Source organism: Pelophylax lessonae (genome assembly GCF_965119305.1).
Source record: "Pelophylax lessonae genome assembly, chromosome: 4".
NCBI classification, from domain to species: Eukaryota; Metazoa; Chordata; class Amphibia; order Anura; family Ranidae; genus Pelophylax; species Pelophylax lessonae.
Genome location: NC_138771.1, coordinates 143,025,509 through 143,050,952, shown reverse-complemented (window position 1 = coordinate 143,050,952; position 25,444 = coordinate 143,025,509). Strand labels below are relative to the sequence as shown.

At 44.8% G+C, this 25,444-nt stretch overlaps 1 protein-coding gene across 5 annotated transcripts in view; it reads right to left on the bottom strand.

Annotated features, from left to right (window-relative positions):
* Positions 1-25,444, bottom strand: part of SHANK3 (SH3 and multiple ankyrin repeat domains 3) — a 669,097-nt gene that overhangs the window by 332,672 nt on the left and 310,981 nt on the right. For all 5 annotated transcript variants that reach the window (XM_082255276.1, XM_082255279.1, XM_082255275.1 and 2 more), the window contains exons 6-8: positions 9,196-9,304; positions 2,556-2,707; positions 1,248-1,415 (exon numbers count right to left, since the gene is read on the bottom strand). In XM_082255276.1, coding sequence (XP_082111402.1) covers positions 1,248-1,415; positions 2,556-2,707; positions 9,196-9,304 — 429 coding nt within the window. The remainder of the gene's footprint in view (positions 1-1,247; positions 1,416-2,555; positions 2,708-9,195; positions 9,305-25,444) is intronic.

Below are 25,444 nucleotides of genomic sequence, written 5' to 3'. Positions count from 1 at the left end.
TTGGCATACAGAAAAGTACCGCGTATCAGAACAGTGCATATCAAAGCATGACTCATAACAGTATTGGCACCTAGGAAGTCAATTACAAAAAGGTAAACAGCAAATACAACAAGTCCCAAGACTGAGTCCCCTTAAAAGGAGGCCCCGTCCCGCCCCAGACACCCCAAATGGGCACAAACTGTGTCCACTAAAGGGCGAAGCCCCCCCCCAGCCCTCCTCCCCCAGAAGAGGAAACCAGTGGGCTCCCACCAATGGCCAAATAATAGATACCAACCCAGATCCACAGCAGGAAACCCAAACCAGAGCTCTGATGTCTAACATCGCCTCTCCTGCAGCCCGACCCCCAAAAAAGCAGATAAACGAAAAAGAAGAAGGGTCAAAGAAAAGAAAGGAGAATAGTCCGCACCACTATGGACACAGAGAGAGAAAAAGAACAAGGAAAGAAAAGAGAAGAACAAAGGAAGAAGAAAAAAATAAGAAAGAAAAAGAGGCCAGGACAATAGCTATGGAAAACAAAGTAAAATAATCATCACATGTCCCCCCACGCCGGACCCCAAGCCGCAACTACGGAGCCTGCAAATACTCTATCCAGGGGCTCCACACGGGGTCAAATCTATGTTGTCTATCCAAACAGATACTGGCCAACTTTTCGTTAAGCATAATCCACGACATTTTGGTTTTCACCTGCAATATATTTAGTCCAGGCGTTTTCCAAGCATGTGCTATAGTAATTTTTGCTGCCAGGAGAATAAAAAATATAAGGGAACGGGTATTTTTGGGAATCTCAACCGGCAAGTCCGAGAACAACACCGTTTTAGCGTCTCTATCAATCCTCTGGCCCGTCGCCGAGTGGATCAGGTTAATTACCCGAATCCAATAGCGCCGAACTTTCGGACAACTCCACCACACATGGTACATATCCCCGTGCTGCCCACATTGTCGGAAACATAGGGGGGAGGTACCCGGAAACAATTTGGCTAGCCTCGTTGGCACCATGTACCACCAAGGTAGCACCTTATAGTTTGCCTCCACCAGAGTGGGTGTTGAGTATACCCCTGTGCACCATAGTCGACCACCGGTCCCAGTCCTCCTCGTCAATACTTTCCCCCAAGTCAGTCTCCCAAGCCAGCTGATAGGAAGGCTTAGCAGTCGTGTCGGCAAATAACCTGAAGAGCACACAATTTAGAATCCAAAGGATAGTTCATGTTATACTTCCTCCCCAGTACTTGTGTAGTACTATGTCTCACCTGGTGAATCTCCTGCCAACCATTTTCATCTTCACAGCCAAGGTTGGCATAGTCTCTGAGCAGAAGTTCACAACAGTATGGATCTCCTCCCACCATTGCGCTGTGATAGAGTGGTGTCAGGCCACGGCTGTCCTTATAGTCTGGGGAAGCACCTAAGTCCAAGAGGGTCTGAGTACCAGATGAACAGAGAAATATGGTAAGGAGAGAAGGTTGCAAGAAAAGAAGTCACTTTTACTGTAAGTAGACATATAAAACAAGTTTATATACAAGAGAAATTACTACATAGTATTAAAGTGTTACTAAACCCAGGACCTTGCATTCATTATATCTGATCTCCCACAGTACACAGAACATGGAAATGCAATTATTTTAGTAAATATAAATGGCTAAATACCTTTTCTCTAAAGCAGTATATAGCAGTTTTGTGACTTCTATCAGTGTCTGGTTAAAGCTTGTAGGAGGAGTTTTCATTCTCCCCTGATTGTCCTATGAGGTTGCAGGACCCCTTACTGGACATTGCTGATTGGCCCTGTGCTGATCACATGCACTCTTTCAAGAAAAATAAACTCTCTAGCAATATACATCAAACTGAGCATGTGCAGAGTGGCCCCCCCAGGCTCTGTCCTATCAGCAGATAGATTGGAACTGCCTTTTTACATAATTCAGAGAATTAACCCCTTAGGTTCCACAGTGAGTATAACAAGCATGTTTAACTGCATATACAGACTGATTTTACTGTGTAGGTTTAGTAACACTTTAAGTAAATTATAATGCCAAAAAAAAAAAAAAAAACATTTAGTGGCTAAAGGTATTCTATCCTATATAGACGATGGTTTGAGCATAGTATCATATTAACCATACACACCAAAAACAGGAAAGAGAAAATATCAGGCATGCCTAGGCTAACTAGGCAACCTATGATAGTATTCAGTTTTTTTGTCCAGCCTGGTCTCATCCGATCAGGCACCTGACAATTTATTTTAAGTTAAAAAAATGAAAGGTATCACCTATATTTTCAAATTTCTATTACATAGAGAAGTAAAGTCCTGAATTATTATAGAAAGATAGTGAAGCAGAGAATGAAGCCACACTCCTTGCAGTGTCGAACCATGAGGTTTATTAAAAAAAATAAGGTTCCAGAAAGATATTGTAGAAAGATGCTTGATTTCCATACCAATTATCATATTCTTTCACATGTATATAGGAATCCTCATTTCTTAGCACAAAAGGACCAAGCCATTATCTTAACTATGCATTCATTTCTTTTTTTCTATGTTAAAAACATCACAAATATAAACCTCCACTTACCATCAGTACGGCATGGTTGCGGAATCGCACCGCTTTGTGCAGAGCCGTTAGCCCTTCGCGTGTTCTAAAGTCAAGGTGTGCACCTCCGCTTCGTAGGATTTTCACCATATCTGCTCCTCCCTCCAGCTGAGAAGCAAGCGTGAGAGGGCATTCTGTAGGGGACAAATCACAGGAAAATCCCATTCATATTTACCGGTATAGAATATTCAACAACTATACTTTACAACCTGTCCTAAGGTAACAATGTACTAAATCAGCCACCTTAACAGAAAGCGGTGATGAAGAAATTAGCAGGGCCACAACAATGAATGCTTTTAACTGCTTCTATATAAATAAAAGCATAAATAATAATGTTATATTTTGTAACCCTATATAACTGACTAGATCCTTGGTGCCCAACATGCTGCCCCAGGTCTTCTGCGTGCAACCATACACATAGCAAACTGGCAGTGGGGAGCCAGGCGCTGGGACACGCTCTGTGTTTTAGCACCTGGCACTGAAAGAGAGATTGTACTGTGTGATCTCTGCACATAGCACAGGTAAAGCCCTGGCCTGGGAGAGAGAGAGTGGCACAGGAGAGTGTGATAGGGTGGGGGGGGGGGGGTTAACTTTCACTGCCATGGCCCACAATGCAGGAGGGGGGGGGATCATTTTTACTGCCACAACCACCAAAGTGAAGGGGGAAGAAAGGGGTTGTTAACTTTTACTGCCATGATCCCCAATGCAGGAAGGAGGGGGGGGTCATTTTCACTGTGACAACCACCAATGTGAGGGGGGAAAAAGGGGGGTTAACTTTTACTGCCGTAATCGCCAATAGTGGGGGGAATGGTGAGGTTAACTGTCACTGCCATGGCCACCAGTGCAGGGGGGAGTAGGAAGTTAACTTTTACTGCCGTTAACCAACAATGTGTGTGTGGGAAAGGGGGGGAGGGGTTAAATTTCACTGACAGTGACTACCAATGCAGGGGGGTTACATTTTACTGCCAGCGATCACCAATGTGGAAGTGGGGTTAATAGCACTGACAGTGCTGGGGGCAATTTTTGAGTCCACTGACGCCACTGCTGGGAGTTAATATTGTATTAACTGTGACTGATGTTGATGGTTAATATTGCATCCACTGACACCGAAGTTGGGGGTTAATATTGCGTCCACTGACACCGAAGTTGTGACACTGCAAAAAGTGAAGCAGGACTCAGGTGAGGTAAAAAATGCACTGCAATTGTGCGGCCCTCTTGAAGTGTAAGGGGCCGCTTTTGAAGCCCTCTATGATTTTCAAGTTGACCACCACTGGACTAGATGTTAACAGTGGGTGTGGGTTTTGATCTTGTAGGTGGTGTGAGTAGGTGCTGCCTCCGTCCCTATGTCTTGAAAAAAAGGAGGGGGTTTTTTGGTGTCTCAAGCCAAGGATAATGGGACTTTGTGGGCAAGTAAGTATCAATTGAACATGAGTAAAATTATATCTCAATTTATTACCAAATTTTCATGGAAGTAAATAAATAAATAAGAAAATATTGTAACTCAGTTGTGAGCATTTGTGTTGGGTACAGGCCCAATGTGATAAAGATAAGAAATAAGGAAAGAAGGATTCTCAATGAATCCGTGACACATGTGATAAGTTGTGACAGTTTTATGGATCTTGTCTCTGTGTATTCCGTGTGTAGGTGGTTCACAGAGTTTCATCCATAATTTCTGACGCGTTTCGGCTGTATCAGCCTTTTTCAAAGTTTTTCTGTCACCCAGCTGTAATGTATAATCGATAATATTCAATATTTCCATTTGTTGGAAATATACGTAAAATTAGTATATACAAAAATAATAATAAATACATACTTGTATTTAAAATCTTGTTTCTGCAAACCAAAATTTGCCTTTGTCCCCTCTAAACCTGCAGCAAGGAGCCGTGTGGTACCATGGTCTGGAAGGATATATTAATTGTATTTTTTATATCGTATGAGAAATAGGGGTCATATACTGCCAATGTTGGCTACTCACATCCAGGTTTGGAGGTGTTCATATAAGGATATTGGATTGTTGTTCCAGTAGTGTCCTGGATCGTTCTGGAAGGAGTATATATGTGTATGGTTATATTATATCTCCCAAGGTAAGTAATTAATATGGGTGTCCAAGCCCAGACAAACACTTACATTTGCAGATTTATACGGATTTAAAGGAGGGGAAGGTATCTCTCCTGATGCCGCAGTCAAAAGTGAATTGCTGCAGCCAGTCAGCCGTTCTGAAACGGGTCATATGTCTATGAAGTGTTTTTTACAATTTGTAAGTTTGTGGATAAAAAGTATTTTATTTGTGACTTCAAGCAAAAGAACGTTCGTCCAGACTTACATTTTTCAAGGAGATATTGGTGTGAAAAGAAGAGGTAAGGTCCTTCACCGCCGCTGGTCCACGTCCGTCCTGTTCCCTCTGCAAGAGGGAAGTGAGGGTGGACGCCGGCTCCCCGGCCTTATAAAGCCGTTCGCGCATGCGCGTAGTGCGCCGCACGTCATCGGCTTCTTCCGTCAGTGACTCAGGCTTTTGTACTGCGCAGGCGCCTGGGTGATGCGAGCGCAGTACGAGCCGGTCCTGACAACTCGGCCGCCAACACAGTGTATGGGAGATCTAGGAAAAGACCCAGCCGTGGCCGGGAGATTTCCGTCTCCATGGTAGCCCCTGTCATAGGGAGGTGGCAGGGGCTTACCGTGCCGGGTGCAGGATGGAGGGAAACAAGGTGGTTTGCTCATGAAAACAAGATGTACATCTTCATATAAATATATACACAGAACTGTTACATGTAGTACAAGAAAGAAAAGCAGTAAATAAATAATAATTATATATATGTAACAATTTTCAGTTTTCAAACATTACAGAAATGATCTAATAGACAGTCTTATAGTGATTGTGGGGTCTGCTTATTAATTCAGTAGATTTGGTTGATTATGTACTGCAAAAGAAAATACAATAAGCAACAGATACATTTCTGATTTTGGAGATGCATCAGAGACCATCCTCTCACTATTTCACACAGAAGATTATATGACTTTGATGGTATGGATGTGTTATATAGGGGAGAATTCTTCTGTTTTAAATTTAAGTTGTCAATAATAAGAGTTGGGTAGGTAGGAAATTGTGAGATTTTGTCTGCTACCTCACTAAGCAATGCTTCCTGGACAACAGGAAGTAGATATACTATCTCCAGGAGGATTGGAAAAGGTAAAATGTGTAGCATAAGGTATCTGCCTTCACAGTCAGAAAACCCCCAAAAACCACTAGTCCAAAGGTAAACTCCTATGGACCAAGAGAGATATCCTGTGACATAGCTGGGGTAAGTGGCATGGAAACCACAGGACACTCAATGTAAGAATATGTAAACTCAACATTTCATTTTCCTGATATTTGCCTGCTCTACCATATACTTAAATAGTTACATAGTTAGCGTGGGGTGAAAAGGTCCATCCAGTTCAACCAATAAAAGGGGAAAAACATTTTTTACAATCCTATATACACAATCCTATACCCACAGTTGATCCAGAGGAAGGCAATAGAACCAATGCTCCAGCAGGGAAAAAAAAATCCTTCATGATCCCCCAATATGCGATTAGATATTCCCTGAATTAACTTTACCTATAAATATTAGCATCCAGTTATAAAATGTACAGTACATTTAGGAAAGAATCCAGGCCTTTTTTTAAAGCAACCCACTGAGCTTTACAGAACCAGCTCTCGAGGGAGTCTATTCCACATTTTCACAGCTCTTACTGTGAAGATGCCTTTCCGTATTTGGAGATGAAATCTCTTTTCCTCAAGACATAAAGAGTGGCCCTTATCCTCTGCGATGACCTTAAAGTGAATAACTCAACACCAAGTTCACTATATGGACCACTTATGTACTGTATTTAAACATGTTGATCATATCCCCACCAATGGTGGTGGGAGTGTCATGGTCTGGGGCTTCATGATTGCTGTTGGCACTGGGGAGCTACAGTTCATTGAGGGAACGATGAATGCCATTATGTACTGTGACATACTGAAGCCGAGCATGATCCCCTCTCTTCGGAGACTTGGTATTCCAACATGATAACGACCCCAAACACACCTCAAAGACGACCACTGCCTTGCTAATGAAGCTGAGGGTAAAGGTGATGGATTGGCCAAGTATGTCTCCAGACCTAAACCCTATTGAGCATCTGTGGGGCATCCTCAAATGGAAGGTGGAGGAATGCAAGGTCTCTAACATCCACCAGCTCCATGATGTCGTCATGGAGGAATGGAAGAGGACTCCAGTGGCAACCTGTGAAGCTCGGTGAACTCCATGCCCAAAGGGGTTAAGGCATGCTGGAAAATATTAGTGGCAAAACACAATATTATCACTTTGGGTCCAATTTGGACATTTTCACTTAGGGGTGTACTCACTTTTGTTGCCAGCGGTTTAGACATTAATGGCTGTGTGTTGAGTTATTTTGAGTGGACAGAAAATTTACACTGTTATACAAGCTGTACACTCACTACTTTACATTGTAGCAAAGTGTCATTTCTTCAGTGTTGCCACATGAATAGATATAATAAAAAATTTACAAAAATGTGAGGTGTGTACTAATTTCTGTGAGATACTGTATATAGTTAGGAAGGGACAAATGAACAATGAGAGGAGAGCATTTCCAACCAGCTTAGAGGCAAGTTGGCTGGCCAATCAAACACAATGATACCATGATCATTAAACCAGGTATTGGTACTTTTGGCAGTGTGGGCAGGTGCCAAGTCCTGCTGGAAAATGAAATCAGCATCTCCATAAAGATGGCAAAGCATGAAGTGCTCTAAAATGTCCTAGTAAAATGTCCTAGTAGAGGGCTGCGCTGACCTTGGACTTGATAAAACACAGTGCACCAACACCAGCAGATGGCATGGCTCCCCAAATCATCACTGACTGTGGAAACTTAACACTGGACCTCATGCAACTTGGATTCTGTGCCTCTCCACTCTTCCTTCAGACTCTGGGACCTTGATTTCCAAATGAAATGCAACATTTTTCAGAGTCCGTGATGATTTGGAGAACCATGTCATCTGCTGGTGGTGGTCCATTGTGTTTCATCAAGTCCAAAGTCAACGCAGCCCTCTACCAGGAAATTCTAGAACACTTATGGCGCTTTTCCACTGCATGGAACCGAACGGTTTGGCTCGCTTTGGTGCTTTTCCACTGCTGGTACTGCATGGTATGGTGTAGGAACAGTTCGGTACGGTACGGCGGCGCTTTTCCACTGCATGGAACCAAACGGTACGGCTCTAAAAAACAGTACCTACTCGATTGTGGTTCCAAGAGGTACCATACCTGGTACCATATCCCACAATCCTTTGCATGCAGTCACTACTAGCCACTGATTGGTCAGAGAATCACACCCACCCCGTTGTTATCCCACCCACTTAACTTTAGTACTACTTTAGTGGAAAAGAAAACCATACCGTACCGTACCGAACCGTTCCAACAGTGGAAAAGCAAACCGGGCCAAGCAGGGCCGAGTAGAGCCGAGCCGCTACTTGCAGTGGAAAATTGCCATTAATGCTTCCCTCTGCTGACCAGCTTTATGGAGATGCTGATTTCATTTTCCAGCAGGACTAGGCACCTACCCACACTGCCAAAAGTACCAATACCTAGTTTAATGATTGTGATATCACTGTGCTTGATTGGCCAGCAAGCTTGCCTGACCTAAATAGAAATTCTGTGGTGTATTGTTAAAAGGAAGATTAGAGACACTAGACCCAACAATGCAGAGTAGCTGAAGGCCACTAGCAAAGAAATCTGGGCTTCCATAGCCCCTCACCACATTGATGCAGTAATTCATGCCAAAGGAACCCTGACAAAGTATTGAGTGCATGCTATAGTGTACATGGACATACTTTTTTAGTGAGCCAACATTTCTGTATTATAAAATCCTTTTTTATTGGTCTTATTTAAAATTCTAATTTTATGAGATTCTGAATTTTGGGTTTTCACTAGCTATAAGCTATAATCATCAAGAAGATTAAAAGAAAAAAAGTGCATTGAATATATCACTCTGTGTGTAACGCATCTATATAATATATGAGTTTCACTTTTTGAATTGAATTGCTGAAATAAATTTACTTTTTGATGATATTCAAATTTTATGAGATGCACCTGTATATACTACTGGGACATAAAATAAAGCAGAAAATACCACAGTTGGCACAAAAATGGCATTAAGAACCTGACAGAAGTTCTAATTCTTCTCTATCTGGAACTGCAAAAAATAAAAGTTTGGATTGAGATTAGGATTGATTTAGCGGACAAGACTTCCCACCTGCATTGCTCTGATTTTCCTCACTTGGTGTTGTTCACATAACTTTGTTTAAAAATGCATTGGTAATAAACAGTTTTTATGCATAGTAACAAGTGGTGCCATTAAATTCAATGAACCATGCAGGTTCATTGCTTCAGTACTCAGAAACTCCTGCATCGTTTTTAAAGTCTACAACATCTAACTGAGTATATTTAAATTATTTAAATGCACCCATTTTTACTAATATTCCCTTTAATTAAACACAATGACGATGTGTTAAGAATTTTTCAAAACTGCATTACATATGAAAAAATCTACATTGGATTTCATTATGTGTGATCTAAAATTCACTTACCTCCTGTATCTGGATCTTGATAGTTGGGATCCAGACCCCTCTCTAGCAGCCTGCTCACCTTCTCCATATTTAAACACTGAACATACTCCATGAATTTCTTTAGATTCCCCTATGCAATAAAAAAAGAAAGAAAGAAGAACATTAAAAGAAGCAATCTATAGGGACTATTTGATGTTGAATGGGATCATGGAAAAGCTGCAGTGCCTTTCATCTAATATGATCCACCAGCTGACAAACTCATGGGGGACTGGAACTTTATAGATCTTTGTCACATTGACAACAATGCACATTTAACAAGACAGACAATGCCTTCAGCTTCCCCACATATATTTACCTTACTAGATAAAATATGGCTTTGATAAAAATCCTATTTCCTGACAGACTCCATGGCAGCCTACGTGTGGGTTAGTCCCGCCTCCTCCTACCTCATAGGACCCCACTCCCATAAATTTCACTCTGCCCCAGAGACCATGTTCCTTTTATGTCCTCCTCCTGTTGGATGGATATCAAGTCTTACCTCATGAAGATTTTCGGTCTATTTCCTGGTGATTTACACGATCAATTCCAGGCTGAATTCCTGAAGAGTCCAGTACGCCCTAGCTACTAGCGGGGTAGGACACGGGTGTGCAATCCCATGCATTGGAGAAGCATAAAGCCTGGCCACTGGCGGGCAAGCTGAATACGGCCAATCGTGCTAGCTACTAGCGGGAGGCCCATTTATACACCCCGAATCGATGCACTGGAGGTTTTCGTGTCCCAGGTCAGACCGTGGTTCGGAGCGTGCTTGGTAACGTATGGCAGCCATTTTTTTGTATATGTATTTTGTCTTGCTGTGTTTTGGAACGCAGGTGCGTTCCATCTTGCGGCCCCGGCTCTTCCTGTGTCCCAGCGCAGCTTCCAGGTCACCGCTGGGTGTCTGGGGGCGGTGCCGGCGCAGTGGAGTGGCTGTTCTGTGCTCACACATGCGCACGGATGCTGTCTGTCACGGAGGGGCGGTGACGTCATCATCTGGCGGCAGATTTAAACTGCTGTCACAGTGGATCACATTGGGATTGTACTGCGGGCATATGCGGCAGCTTCCCTGTGTTTGATCGGTCTCTGCTAGTGGTAAACTTAATCCTGCTGGATTTCTGTGTGCAGTCTGTGGTGTATGCAGCACTTCCTTATTCCTGTGTTTGTTACAGTCTTCCTGTTAAGAGCAGTATGGATACTTCACCGCCCCCCAGTGGCCAACCCTTACTCTACAGGTAAGAGTGGTATTATTTTTACCTATCCCTGTACGGTTCGGATTTAGGGCAGTAGGGGTAATTTTTCCCTTTTCTCTTAGCCCTTCTAGGTCTGATAAACAAACTAAAGCACGCGAAGATAAGGACCTTACTAGGTCACAACGTCATCACACTTCTCCTGGCACTAGTCGCCACAAGTCTTCTACCAAACATCACAGGGAAGGCTCCACGGTTGCATCAGCACAAAGACACCCTGATAGAAGATCTTGCTGGGGTTGTGCAGCACGTGTTTCTGATGGCAAATCAATATGCGATGCATGTTTTGCCCATGCCTCTAGAGAAAGGGGGAATGATAACCAGCAGGTGGAATCCCTGGTTAGACGGGTGGTCCAAGAATCCCTACAAAACCTGGAGGTTGACCGCACCTGTAGCCCCTCGGCTGGTATGGCAGACATCCCTGTTAGGGATAGCCTCAGTACTCCCGGCCCTTCTCAGCAGAGCATTTCCGGCTTCAACTCCTCGGATAGTGAGGACGAATCGGATACTCCTGGCACGGGCTTTGATTTTGCCTTGGTCCCTACCCTGGTTAAGGCAGTAAAGGGAGCCCTAAAGTGGGAGGAGCCAGTAGAGTCACCATCTAAACAAAGAAGGTACTTAAAGCACCTAAAGAAAGAGCGCCATAACTTTCCCTTTTTAGGTGAACTTGGTGAAATTATCTCGGATGAGTGGGGATGTGCAGAGAGGAAAAATTCTCTGGTATCCAAAGTTTCCAGGATGTACCCATTCAAGAGTGAGGATGTGAAGCACCTGGAGTCAGTGCCCCTAGTGGACGCCGCCCTCATGAGATTAGCGAGGCACGTCACTCTTCCACTCAAAGACACAGTGTCTTTTAAAGATGGGCTGGAAAGAAGAATCGACACTGACCTTAAGAAGATTTATGTATCTGCTGGAATGGCTTGTAAGCCAGCCCTAGCCATTGCGGCTTTATCCAAGGCCATGGAGACCTGGACAATAGAGGTGGATTCGGATCTAAGGCCCGTATCAGAAGAAGTAGCCAGAGCTTCAGCAGTGAATGAGCTCAGACTGGCGGCTTCTTTTCTGGGGGAGGCTTCCCTAGATATTATTCGTCTGGTGGCCCGAGGCAATGCTCTCTTCAGTGACAGCTAAACGGGCTCTATGGCTGCGCCCCTGGCTGGCTGATCCTTCCTCCAAGCAGGCTTGGTGCCATATTCCATTCGAAGGGTCTTCCTTGTTTGGGAACAAGCTGGAGAGCGCTATTTCACGGGCCACGGGCCGTAAGTCGGGGTTCCTCCTGCAGGATCGTCGTCTGCTGGATCAGAGAAGGACACAGTCCAGACAATCTTCGGATAGAGCAAAGGATGCTCGAAGTTACAGACCTGGTTGTGAATTCCGGAAAACATGGAGGAAAAGTCCATCTTCAAACCAAAAGGCTTCCAAAGGAGCCTCTTCTAGTAGCCGGGAAGCGGCTAAGTCCTTTTGATGTTGGGCCTGTCCAGACGGTTCAGGTCGGTGCTCGCCTTCTCCAGTTTCGACACGTCTGGGCAGCCTCGATAAAAGATTTTTGTGTCATCAGGACAATCTCTACAGGACACACTTGGTCGTTCTGCAGTCCACCTATCCTCAAGTTCGTTCCCACAGCTCTTCCATGGTCGGAAGAAGAAAGGCAAATCCTTTTGGCATACGTAGATGCGCTGCTGCTTCAAGGCGCAGTAGTTCCAGTACCAGCCAAAGAGAGGTTTCAAGGCCTCTATTCTCCACTCTTCTTAGTAATGAAGAAGAACGCCCCCTGGAGACCGGTCATAGACCTCACACATCTAAACTCCTTTATAAAAAAGGGAAAATTCAAAATGGAGACACTATTGACAATCCGCCAGGCGGTTGAGCCAGGAGATTGGCTTGTGTCAATAGACTTGAAGGATGCATATTTCCATGTGCCTATAGCAACAGAGTTACAGAAATACCTGCGGTTTGCTGTGGATCAACACCATCTTCAGTTTACATGTCTCCCATTCGGGCTCACAACATCTCCTCGAGTATTTTCAAAACTCTTATTGGCTGTGGTAGCCCTGTTTAGAATCAAGGGAGTGCGTCTTCACCATTATTTAGACAACTTACTACTTCTGTCGCAAGATCGAGAGCAACTCCTGGTTCACAGAGATCTAGTCACGGCGACTCTTATAGAGTTCGGCTGGTTGCTAAACTTGGAAAAGAGCCATGTGGAGCCCACACAGGCACTTATCTTTCTCGGGGCTCAATTCAATACAGTCAAGGGCATCATCTCCTTGCCTCTAGAGAAAATCCTGATTATCAGAGACAGAGTACAGCTGGCCATGTCAACATCTCATCTCCAGGTCTCACAGTGCCTCAAAATAATAGGTACTATGGTGGCCACGACACCTATGGTGAAATGGGCTCAATGGAGGATGCGTCCTTTTCAAACAGGATTTCTTCGCCAATGGTGCCCAGGCGACATGGATCATCTGATTTGGATTTCCCCAGTAATGCGGGACAGTCCCCTGTGGTGGTTGCAGAAGAGGAATCTACTCAATTGCCATTCTATCCTTCCCATCTCTTGGGTCACGATAACCACGGACGCAAGCAACACAGGCTGGGGCGCTCACTGCCTATCAGAGATAGACCAGGGCAAATGGAATCCTCGGTTACACAGGGAAGTTTCGAACATCCTGGAGCTTCCAGCAGCGTTTCGAGCTCTCCAAGCATTTCATCACCTTACAGTAGGAACATCTGTCCTCCTGAGGCTGGACAATACGACGGCAGTGTCGTATATAAAGCGTCAAGGGGGAACTCGCAGTCACTCTTTATTGAGAGAAATCGAGCCAATAATGGTCTGGGCTCAGAAATACTTATCCAACCTCGCTGCGGTTTTTCTGCCAGGGGCACAGAACATCCAGGCGGATTTTCTATCACGAGTCTCCATGGACAACGAGTGGAGTCTTCATGCCAATGTGTTTCAGTGGCTAAAATCCCTAGGGTTCCTTCCGGAAGTGGATCTGTTCGCTTCCCCGTGCAACTTCAAGATGGAGAAGTACTACACGAGATTCAAATGCCCACAAGCTTTCGGGGTGGATGCCCTAACAGAGCAGTGGAGGTTTCACAAGGCTTACGCCTTCCCACCAGTTCCAGTCCTCCTTCGATTCCTGATGAGACTCAGGTCGGAAGAAGTGGAGGCTCTTGTGATAGCCCCATATTGGCCGAACAGGCCCTGGCTTCCAATGCTGCTACAGCTGAGCTTTCGCGAGCCAGTTCCACTACCTTCCAGGCAGGATCTCCTGTCTTAGGGAACGGTGCTACACCCTTGCCCGGCCCATCTGCACCTGATGGCCTGGTTTTTGAAAGGGAAAGGCTGGAGGCATTAGGGTGTCCAAGTGGAGCTATCTCCACACTGTTGAATGCGAGAAGAGCTGGAACAAATAGAGTCTACGAAAGGATATGGAAGAAGTTCATGTCTCATATCTCCGGAAATATGGATGTGCAAGGCACTCCAAAGGTTCAACACATTTTGAGTTTTCTACAATCTGGCCTGGATCTGCCTTTATCAGTCAGTTCTCTTCGAGTTCAAGTGTCAGCTATCTCGGCTTTCACAGGAACATCCTGGGCAAAGCATCCTCTAGTGAGGCAATTTTTCAGAGGAGCTTCTAGGCTCAGACCACAAAGGAAGCCCAGATTCCCTAAGTGGGATCTTCCACTTGTTCTGGATTTCTTTGCAGACCTCAGAAAAGATAACCTGGTTCAACTCTCCATCAAAGAATTGTCTCTTATAGTAGCGCTCCTGGTGGCAGTCGCCTCAGCAAAAAGGGTCTCTGAGCTAGGAGCTTTGGGATGCAAAGAACCCTTTTTGTCGTTTTTCCCGGATTGGGTGGTTCTGATTCCCATGTTGGATTCGCATCCAAAAGTATCCTCTATTTTTCATGAAAATCAGGAAATTGTCTTGCCAACATTCAAATCCTCTGACTCTGCGACTCATCCACTGGATGTAGGGCAAATTCTGAAACTATATCTGGAAGCCACATCTCATTTCCGCCATTCGGATTATTTGTTTGTCCTGTTCTATGGGAAGAATAAAGGCTTGCGTGCTTCGTCTAGAACAATCGCATCTTGGATTGTCCAGTCCATTCAATGGGCCTATAGAGCTAAAGGTTGGCTCCCCCGGAGGCGGTGACAGCGCATTCTACAAGAGGAATGTCGACTTCTTGGGCAGCGTTTCGTCATGTGGCTCCCGAAGTTGTATGCAAAGCGGCCTCATGGTCCTCAATTCACACTTTCATGGCTCATTATTGTGTTGAGCCAGCTTCTTTATCATCTGTTGATTTTGGTTTGCGGATACTATCAGTTGATGGTGCAAATTAAATTTCTTTTGAACAGCAGATTGCCCACCCTGGTGTGTTTGGCTAGTTTTTTCCCACACGTAGGCTGCCATAGAGTCTGTCAGGAAAACGGAAAATTTATATCAAATACTTACCGTAATTTTCCTTTCCTGATGGACTCCATGGCAGCCGGAGTCCCCACCCATCTGCCGGAGGAGGCTATTTTATGGAACATGGTCTCTGGGGCAGAGTGAAATTTATGGGAGTGGGGTCCTATGAGGTAGGAGGAGGCGGGACTAACCCACACGTAGGCTGCCATGGAGTCCATCAGGAAAGGAAAATTACGGTAAGTATTTGATATAAATTTTCCGTTTTATCACTTAAAGCAAAATTAAACTCTCTTAACCAACATTACCCTAACTATTTTTAATCCTTATGGTGTCGCCATTACTAAATATATAGGAGTGTATATTATTTTTTCTTGTTTTAACCTCTTTTTTTTTACATTCTTAAGTTGCTTCCTGGTTTCTTGCCTAGGCCAAAATGATGTCATACATTCCATGAGTCTTTATGGGCATTTTTTTCCTTATATCTGCAGGAGTGGAGGAGGGGCTTCCTCAGCTGAGCACACCCTCCTACCTGCATGCCTAAAGGCAGATGGATTCCAGGAATTAAATGCTACATGAATATTCTGCCCCAAGTTTGCCACAGCTAGAAATGCTAGAGGGGGCGTTTTTTAAAGTGATTTCTCAACAAAATAAAGCATGGAGACATGGATCGATGGATGTGTTAACTTTGAATTATAAAAATCAGTTAAACTGCATTTTGTGTTTTTGCAGTTTGTGTTTGGTGTTCAGATATGCTTTAGTTCTGCTTTAGTCTGATTCACAACTCAGCGTTTTGTAGCTTGAAGCTCCAAAACACTGGAGGAGAAAAAAATCAACGATTTTCTATGGAGTTGGTTCACATCTCCACTCCAAGCCTGCCTGAAGCCAAACGCCTGAAGCTCCAAAAAGTTCTGGACCTTTTTTCTAACTGAAATTGGGCAGATTTGCGTTTGTATTCCCATAGAAATGAATGGAAATGCAGGATTTGCGCATTTTGTGCGCTTTCGCGTGTTTTATTTCTGCTTAAATGAAAACATGATTGAAAAAATGTAAAAAAAAAACAGTATAAATTTAAGAACAAACAAATGTAAAATAAATACACAAATAACTAAAAATGATCATACATAATAAATAAAACAAATAATATGTAATAATAAATAACCGCTAACCTTAAAAATATATTAAATAAAATAGTATTATTATTATTAATATTAATAATAATACTAATAATACTGATAATAATATTATTATTATTAATAACATGTTAATAAATAAACTCCCGAACAGAAAACAATAAATTCATATTATTATTAAAAATAAATAATATCAATGTAATAATATTATTATTTATAATAATAATAATGTATTTTTTTAATTTTGTGTGAGGGTTAGGGTGTTTATTATTATTTTATTATTAATATTTTATTTTTAGGGGTTACGCTTAATTTTTTAGTTAATATTACATAGTATTAATTTATTGTATTTATTTATGATTATTTTTATTTATTTGTGAATTTATTTTACATTTATGTATTCATGTATTATTATTATTATGATTATTATTAGTAGTAGTAGTAATATAGCATTAACACCCTAACCTTAACAAAAAATAAAGAATTATAAATAAATAATAATAAGACAATTAATAAAATATTAACCCCTAACCCAAACCCTAACCCCCAATCCTAAGCCTAAATTCAACCCCTAATCCTAACCCTAACCCTAACCCAACCTTAACCTTAACCCCTTACCCTAACAAAAAAATAAAAATAATAAATGAATAATAATAATAAAAATAAATAAAGGCTGATGGAAAAGCTGAAAAACCTAGCAACAAATGATGCAACAGATGATAGTTTTCTATATCGGCTAATAAAAAACGCTGTATAAATACGTGCCAAAATGTGCATAGAATCACACAAAAAAACACTGAAAAAGTGCTCAAAGACGCTACGCTCAGGTATGAATGCAGCCTTAAAGTTGACCTTCACTCTTCTTTACTACCTTATATAATGTTACTCGTTCCCACTTTTATTACTTTTTCAAATTAATTTTTATCTAAAACCACTGAAGCTTCTACCTTCTTGCCTAGGAGAGAATGATGTAGTCCCAGCTACCTACAGTCACCTCAGATTTCCTGTTGCAGTATTCCAGGGAGCTGCCTGCAATAAACAACCTACTGCGCATGCACCAGGAATTAACCAGCATACTGAACATTTGCTGAGAATTATTAAGCACACTGCACATGTACCACGGAGTGTCATTAGGGGTTGGTGGGAAGAGGCAGCTACTCTCTGATGACGTAGGAAAGAAAATAGGTGGGCAGATCCCAGTGTGTGACAGTGGAGTGATAGATTACCCCAGACAACGGTCTGTAATGAGAGGTTTATTGGAGTCCTGCAGGGGAAGGGGACATGGTAACTGGGAAGGTGAAAGGGGGGGGGGGGGGCTTGGGCTGTTGAAAATGTTTCATGCTGCCATGAGTGATTTTAGGGAGGTGGGTAAAAGGATATGTGCTTGAAGGTGCTTTGGGAGGGACTTATGGTAGAGGAAGGGGGTGGATTTAAAGTTTCACCCCCTCCAACCACAATTCCTCTCCGAAAGTACCCTCTAGCACATATCCTCCAACCCCCTCTGCCCCAAATCAAAAAAATGCCATCTGCCATTATGGCATCTTAAACCCTGGGCTTCATGCAGGTCAATTTTACCGGGTGCCTACGCTGAAATGTCCCTGCAAGAGTTAGTGGAGCCAAGTGTCGGGAACTTGTTCCGGCTTTGGGCTCCAGGACTCAGGCTGGATTTGTGAGGCGCAGGGATTTTACATTTTAGGGGGTGTAAGGTGATTTGTGCTGGTGGGGATTGGGGGGTTGTGGAAGAGGGGGTTTGAAGGATAGTAATTTTGCTGGAGGGGCATTTGAGAGGGAGGGATTTGTGCTAGGGGAGTAATTAGGGGAAGGAAGATTTAGGCTGAGGGGGTTGAAAAGGGAGAATAAGGGCTTATGCTAAGATGAGGGGGTGGGTTTGTGCTAGAAATGGGGAGAGGGTTTGTGCTGGGAAGGGAGATTTGGGGGAAGGAGAATTTGTGCTGGGAGGATTTTGGGGAGGGGGATTTGTGCCAGGATGAGGAGTCATGCTCGGAGGGGTAATTTGGAGGGTGGAAGAAGATTTGTGCTAGAAGGGGGATTTGTGAGGGGGGGGTGGGGATTTGTGCTTGAAGGGGGGGGTGAATTTTTAGCTGAAAAGAGAAGTTTGGGGGGGGGGATTTGTGATGCTGGGAGGGCGTATTTGGGGGGGAAGGAGGATTCTTGCAGATTTGTTTTGGGAGAGGTGAGTGTGCATTCAGCATTTTTGCTGAAAGTGTAAAGTACTGCTTGTTGGGGAATTTTGCATTCTACTACCACTGTGAGTTACAAACACCTGACTCCTGCACTCTTTTTTACACACTCCTGTTCCCTGCATTCTGCGAATTACACACTCCGGTTTCCTGCAATTCTGACCATTATACACTCCTGTCCCCGGCATTCTGTGTATTATACATTCCTGTTCCCTGCATTCTGCGCATTACATAATGCTGTTCCCTGCATTCTGCCTATTATACACTCCTGTCCCCTGCATTTTGCACATTACACACTTCTGTTCCCTGCATTCTGCCTATTATACACTCCTGTCCCCTGCATTCTGCGCATTACACACTCCTGTTCCCTGCATTCTGCCTATTATACACTCCTGTCCCCTGCATTAGGCCTATTATACACTCCTGTCCCCTGTGTTCTGTACATTAAACATTCCTGTTCCCTGCATTATGCCTATTATACACTCCTGTTCCCTGCATTCTGTACATTACACACTCCCGTTCCCTGCATTCTGCCTATTATACACTCCTGCCCCCTGCATTCTTCTCATTACACACTCCTGTTCCCTGCATTCTGCATATTATACACTCCTGTCCCCTGCATTATGTGCTTGACACGTTCCTGTCCCCTGCATTCTGTACATTACACACTACTGTTCCCTGCATTCTGTGCTTTACACTACCCTGTCCCCTGCATTCTGCTCACTACACACTCCTGTTCCTTGCATTCTGCCTAGTATACACTCCTGTCCCCTGCATGCTGTACATTACACATTCCTGTCCCCTGCATTCTGTTCAATACACACTCTTGCCCCTTCCATTCTGTGCATAGCACTTCTGCCCTCTGTATTCTGTGCATTGCATATTCTTGGATCACTGCATTCTGAGCATAACACTCCTGTCCTCTGCACTCTGTACATTATGTACTCCTGATCCTTGCATTCTATGTATTACTGACCCCTGCTCTCTGTGTGTCATGTACTGTGTTAATTTTGGCAACAAACTTCGATTTAGTTTTAGTCTTTTGACTTAATGCTTTTTTAGTTTTTGTCCCACTTTAGTCATCTGCAATTGTTTTACTTTTAGTCATATTTAGTTGACTAAAATCTCCAGTACATTTTAGTCAATTATTGCTTTTTTGAGTCACAGCTTCATTCCTTGCTTTAAGTGCATGCTACTTTTCTGTTGTCGATTTAACAAAATAAACCTGAACACATATATATTGTTGGCCCTTGAAAAAGGAGCTCACCCACACACTGCACAATCAATTAAATCACTGTGGACAAATGCTTGCATAAGTAGGACATACCAAAGAGGAAGATCCTAAGAGCTATAACAGACAATAGGAGTATTATGGTGGCAGCATTTAAACAAACCACAGCAGCAGCAGAAGAAACACCCAACTCTAGTGAGGAAGACTCTCCCACGACAGAAAGTGACTGTGAGACAGAGTCCAAAATGAATGATCTTCTGTGAGCCATTTTTATTATTCTTTTACATGATGACATTTAATTATCAAATGGATATGAGATGACTGAACTTGGGGCTGTCTGCTCTACTGGTGTATCTTTGTTTTTTTCCCACTTTATTTTTATCTTGTGTAAAACAATTCCCATAAGATGTTGGACGAGACACCGTCTGTGGTCTTATCTGGCGCACACCTTGTGGTCCACATGATGCAGCAGAAGGAAGCAAGTGGTAAGAGAATCTTTGATAAAGCAAGATTATTAGGGAACATCTTCAAGTGTTCCATTGCAACACTGAAGATATTGGAACATTGTGTCCTTACTCTTTTAAATGACTGCCCCACACGCTGGTCAGGTAGTACGACTAGTACATTCAACATGATCACAAGACTCAGGGCCGGCCTTAGGTGTTCAGGCACCCTGTGCGAGCTAATACTGTGGCGCCCCCCTTACATCAGAGACCCCCCCACGGAGCCCCCCTTACATCAGAAACCCCCCACAGATGCCCCCCTTACATCAGAGACCCCCCACGGAGCCCCCCCTTACATTAAAGACCCCCCACGGAGCCCCCCCTTTCATCAGATACCCTCACAGAGGCCCCCCTTACATCATAGACCCCCCACACAGTGCCCCCTTACATCAGAGACCCCCCAAACAGAGCTCCCTTACATCAAAAGACCCCCCACACAGCGCCCCCTTACATCAGAGACCCCCCACACAGAGCCCCCTTACATCAGAGACCCCCACACAGAGCCCCCTTACACCAAAGACCCCAAACACAGTGCCCCCTTACATCAGAGACCCCCCCACGGAGCCCCCTTACATCAGAAACCCCCCACAGAGGCCCCCCTTACATCAGAGACCCCCCACGGAGCCCCCCCTTACCCTAAAGACCCCCTTACATCAGAGACCCCCAACAGAGCCCCCCCTTACATCAGAGACCCCCCACAGAGCCCTCTTACATCAGAGACCCTCACAGAGGCCCTATTACATCATAGACCCCCCTACAGAGAGCCCCCTTACATCAGAGACCCCCCACACAGCGCCCCCTTACATCAGAGACCCCCCACACAGCGCCCCCTTACATCAGAGACCCCCCACACAGAGCCCCCTTACATCAAAGACCCCCCACACAGTGCCCCCTTACATCAGAGACCCCCCACACAGTGCCCCCTTACATCAAAGACCCCCCCAAACAGAGCCCTCTTACATCAAAGACCCCCCACACAGAGCCCCCTTACATCAGAGACCCCCTTACATCAGAGAACCTCACAGAGCCCCCTTACATCAGAGACCCCCCCACACAGTCCCCCTTACATCAGAGACCCCCCAACACAAAGCCCCCCTTACATCAGAGACCCCCCACACAGAGCCCCTCTTACATCAGAGACCCCCAAAACAGCGCCCCCTTACATCAGAGATCCCCCACACAGAGCCCCTCTTACATCAGTGACCCCCCACACAAAGCCCCCCTTACATAAGAGACCCCCCACACAGAGCCACCCCTTACATAAGAGACCCCCCACACCTAGCCCCCCCTTACATGAGAGACCCCCCACAAAAAAGCCCCCCTTACATGAGACCCCCCACACAGAGCCTCCCTTACATGAGACCCCACACACAGAGCCCCCCTTACATAAGAGAGCCCCCCCTTACATGAGACCCCCCACACAGAGCTCCCCCTTACATGAGAGACCCCCCCACACATAGCCCCCCCTTACATGAGACCCCCCACACAGAGAGCTTACTTACCTTAGTATTGAGGCTCACCACGAGGAGAAGGGGCGGGAGGAGAAGGAGGAGCTGGCATCTCCTCTGGCATCCCTGGAGAGGAGGGATCTGTCAGCGTGGATCGGAGGGCGGCTGAGCTGTGTGTGATACACAGCTCAGACTGCAGCTAGAAGACACGCACAGGCACAGCAGGAGGTAAGCGGCGGCCGCGGCCTGTGTTGACCCTCTCCAGGCCGCGGTCGCCGCTTACCTCCTGCTGTGCGGCCTGATCATGTGTGAGCTGTGAAGGCCACATGGCACCCCTGTTGCCCATGGCTCCCCGTGCGGCCGCACAGCTCGCACACCCCAAATGCCGGCCCTGACAAGACTCCTCAAACTGAAAGAGGTCTGCCAAATTGCAAACAACATGGTATGGGAAAGCTTGCTCTCTAGTTAAATGGAAAAAGCTCACATCATTGCATGACCTACTGCTGCCTTTTGCAGAGCGGAACATAGTAAAACCCTCCAGAGTGACACCATGTCCATGTCCCTTCTCTCTTTGATCTACTCAGCCACCTTGAAGACTTTAAACAGAACACTAGTACCAATACCTTGCCACAATTACACAGAAAATGAAAAAGAATGTGAACCAGTGTTTTGCTTCATTCATTCTTAGATCCAAGTAACTGATGAAATGTTCTCGCAGCTTGAAGCAGCAGCTTATTTTGTCAACCCTACTTTCTGTGGAAACCCTTGTTGATATGGCTTATAATAATATTTAGAAGTGGAGTTCGGCCTCAAAATCGAAAAAATAGATTTTGGGCCATCTGCTTGCTGAGGGCCACCTGAAAAAGAAATGGATGCTCTCAATTTTATTTTTATTTTTTTGGTTCCTTATCTTGATATCGAAGAAAATATACTCACCTTCCTTCCACTTCCACCCTCGGTGGGCGCCATCACTTTCGGCTTGCGATGACTCCTGGGAGCTGATTGTCATCGCTCCCAGGAGTCAATGTGCCTGCACCGGCCCCGCTCGTCACTTCCGGTGCAGGCATGGCATTCCCTGCTAAACAGCTTCTGGGCATGCCCAGAAGCTGTGCAGGGATGCCGCGCATGCACCGGAAGTGACGAGCGGGGTCGGTGCAGTGCATTGTGGGACTCCAACGTCACCGAAGAGGCCGCAGAAGAGGACACGCTGGCTTCAGCTGCCCACACCTGAGATGGCAGCCCTGGAGAATAACTTTTCAAGGTAAGTATTTCTTCTTACAGGTAAGTGCAACCCGGGACAGTTCAGAGGCTATCCACTGTGGAATGTACTAGCCCTGACTGTCCCGGGGGTATTTTTATCTAAATTTGACCCCTGAGGCCGGAACTCCGCTTTAAGAAGGCAGAGGAGTATGCCCGTGCTGTAAGAAAATCCACATTGCCCCACATACAAGATGAGGATCTGTCTGACTCTGAAGATGATGTGTAAGAGAAGAATAGTGAAAAATCACAAGAATTAAGCACCATCCACATCAAAGCTGCCAGTCTTTCGTCTTCTTTTAAAATGCAGCAGAAGACCCAGGCAGAGCATCTCCCCAAACAGGCAGCATAGAGCATAATCCGGTGCACACAAATCATTTTGCTATGGCCTCCTCCCTGGCCTCATTTGCCTGCTGTTCATTAGAGTAAATTTTGTATTTTGAAGCACCTAAAAGAGCAGTGCAAATAGTTTGCTGTGGTGCACTGGCTTGGCTTGGCCCATCATTTGAGGTTTTCTGTACCTGCGAGGATGATTTAGGGGGAAAAAATAAGTTATTCTGATTTTACTTTCTCTTTCACCCCACACCGTCAGCTCCAAGTTGTCTCTCTGTAATTTACTACTTGTATTGTCCTTCCCAAGGCCAGCCTTAGGCCTTTAGGTGCTCTGTGCCATGCGAAAATATTGACAGTGCCCCTCCCAGAGATCACATCCCTCTATATATATTTTGGTGAGATACCTCAATTCGGTGAAAACAGTAGATGATAGATATTATTAAATCACTCCCATTAAGATCCAATGACTAAGTGCACAACATGGACAGACAAACATACAGCTATAACTTCAGAAACCAGAATAACAAAAGGTTATGAAATCTGACTGCAACAAAGTTTGTAAAAAAAAATCCCTGCAATGTACATAGATAAGACTGTTCTCAACAAAAGTGGAGTTAGGTGTGCTGTGCTACCTTTGTATGTACTTCAGGATGAATCTGCAAATGACGCTTCAAGTTTGTGTCGCTCCACATGGTTTGCAAAGGGTCCTGTTGTCCTTAGCATCAAATGTAAAATAAATCCATAGATCTTCTCTTCTCTTTCCACCAGTCACAGTCCCCGACATTTCTGTATAGTTTGTGCAACAGTGGGGATGCATACATAGGAGTGATTCACTCTGAGTCTGACTCGCTTTGCTGAGGTCTGGACATGGACGGTGAGGAGGAGGCCTGCAATGCACAGTGCTCTGGACGGTCTGAGGACAGTGAGGAGGCATGTAATGCTGCACAGTGCTCTGGACGGTCTGAGGACAGTGAGGAGGCATGTAATGCTGCACAGTGCTCTGGACGGTCTGAGGACAGTGAGGAGGCCTGTAATGCTGCACAGTGCTCTGGACGGTCTGAGGACAGTGAGGAGGCCTGTAATGCTGCACAGTGCTCTGGACAGCGTTGACAAATACAGGATTTTGGCGAAACATTTTTCATTGATGAAATAACACCGGTCATGTACCGGTACTTATAAACCTGCCACTGACTATAACACTCTGTAGTTACATACTCCTAAAGCTTGAACACATAGCACTTGCACACCATTTACACCTGCACTCTGCCTTACAGACACCTGCACCAAAGTGTTTATTGCCTGTTACTGGTTTCTAAGCAGTCTCTGACTATTTTATTGAAGTTCTTCTTTTTTATAAATTCGTTTATTGAAGAAACAGAGAAGGCACATCACAGTTCAAACAGAGAAATGCAAGGAACAATATCAGGCAGAAGCGAGCAAACAGAACACATGTGACATTTCAGTACAGACAAACTTGACAATATGCTAAATACCAGTAAATGACTGGGAGAACAATATGAATATCGCAAGGTAACGTGCTATAGAGAAGAACACCCCTGAGACCTCTCTATGGAGAAACGTAAAGTGCAAAACAAGTGACAATAGAGTACTGACCACGGTAGACCCCCCCACGACACCTCCCGGCATCTATCACCTGGCCGGTAACAGGCGCGCAGGGGAAGTCCCCCGGGCAGTCATCGGGTATCACAGCGGCCCCAGGGGGGAATATCACTCAAAATCTCTTCGGGGTATGTAACTAATAAAGACGTGCAGAGATATGCCTACAGAAAAAATCTGGAAGTAGAGAGACAGCAAAGAAAAGAGGGAGATCCAATCCGCGACACCCAAGAACATAGCAGATTGGAAGCAGGGGAGAGAAAAAAAGTCAAAGAAGACATCAAAGGGGAGGTGGAAGTAAACAGAAAGAGGCAGGAGGAAGAGGGGGGGGGGGGAGGAGCAGTCCGGCCCAACGACAGCGGTACCCTCAGATCAAGAGATCACGATATTCTGCTGTGAACGTGAATTCATGCCAGTAAAACCAGCGCTTCAGAAATTTCTCTCTGTCACCGCGCTCCGTCGCCATCAGGTCTTCCATCTCATTGATACATTTTATCTTACGGATCCACATAGCCACAGTAGGGGGCTGGGTCTGTTTCCACAAAGGGGGGATGCAACTCTTTGCTGCCGTAAACAATAACGGCAGGATTGATTTCTTATAGGACGCCCTCGGAAAATCGTGATGGTGAAGTTCTTCTTTAAGGTAGGCTCAGACAAAGTGTTAGCTCTCCGTTTATTATTATTGAGTGCAAAACCACAATAGAAGCATTTTTTAATGACTGCACTAGGGTTTATATGCGTCTATGAGACTATTGCTTGTGTCAAAGCACTCAATGCATATTTTATGGGTAAAAGGAAGCCCTGGTTTTGCTTAACCATGCCCCTTAAGCCCCTCCTACAAACAGTT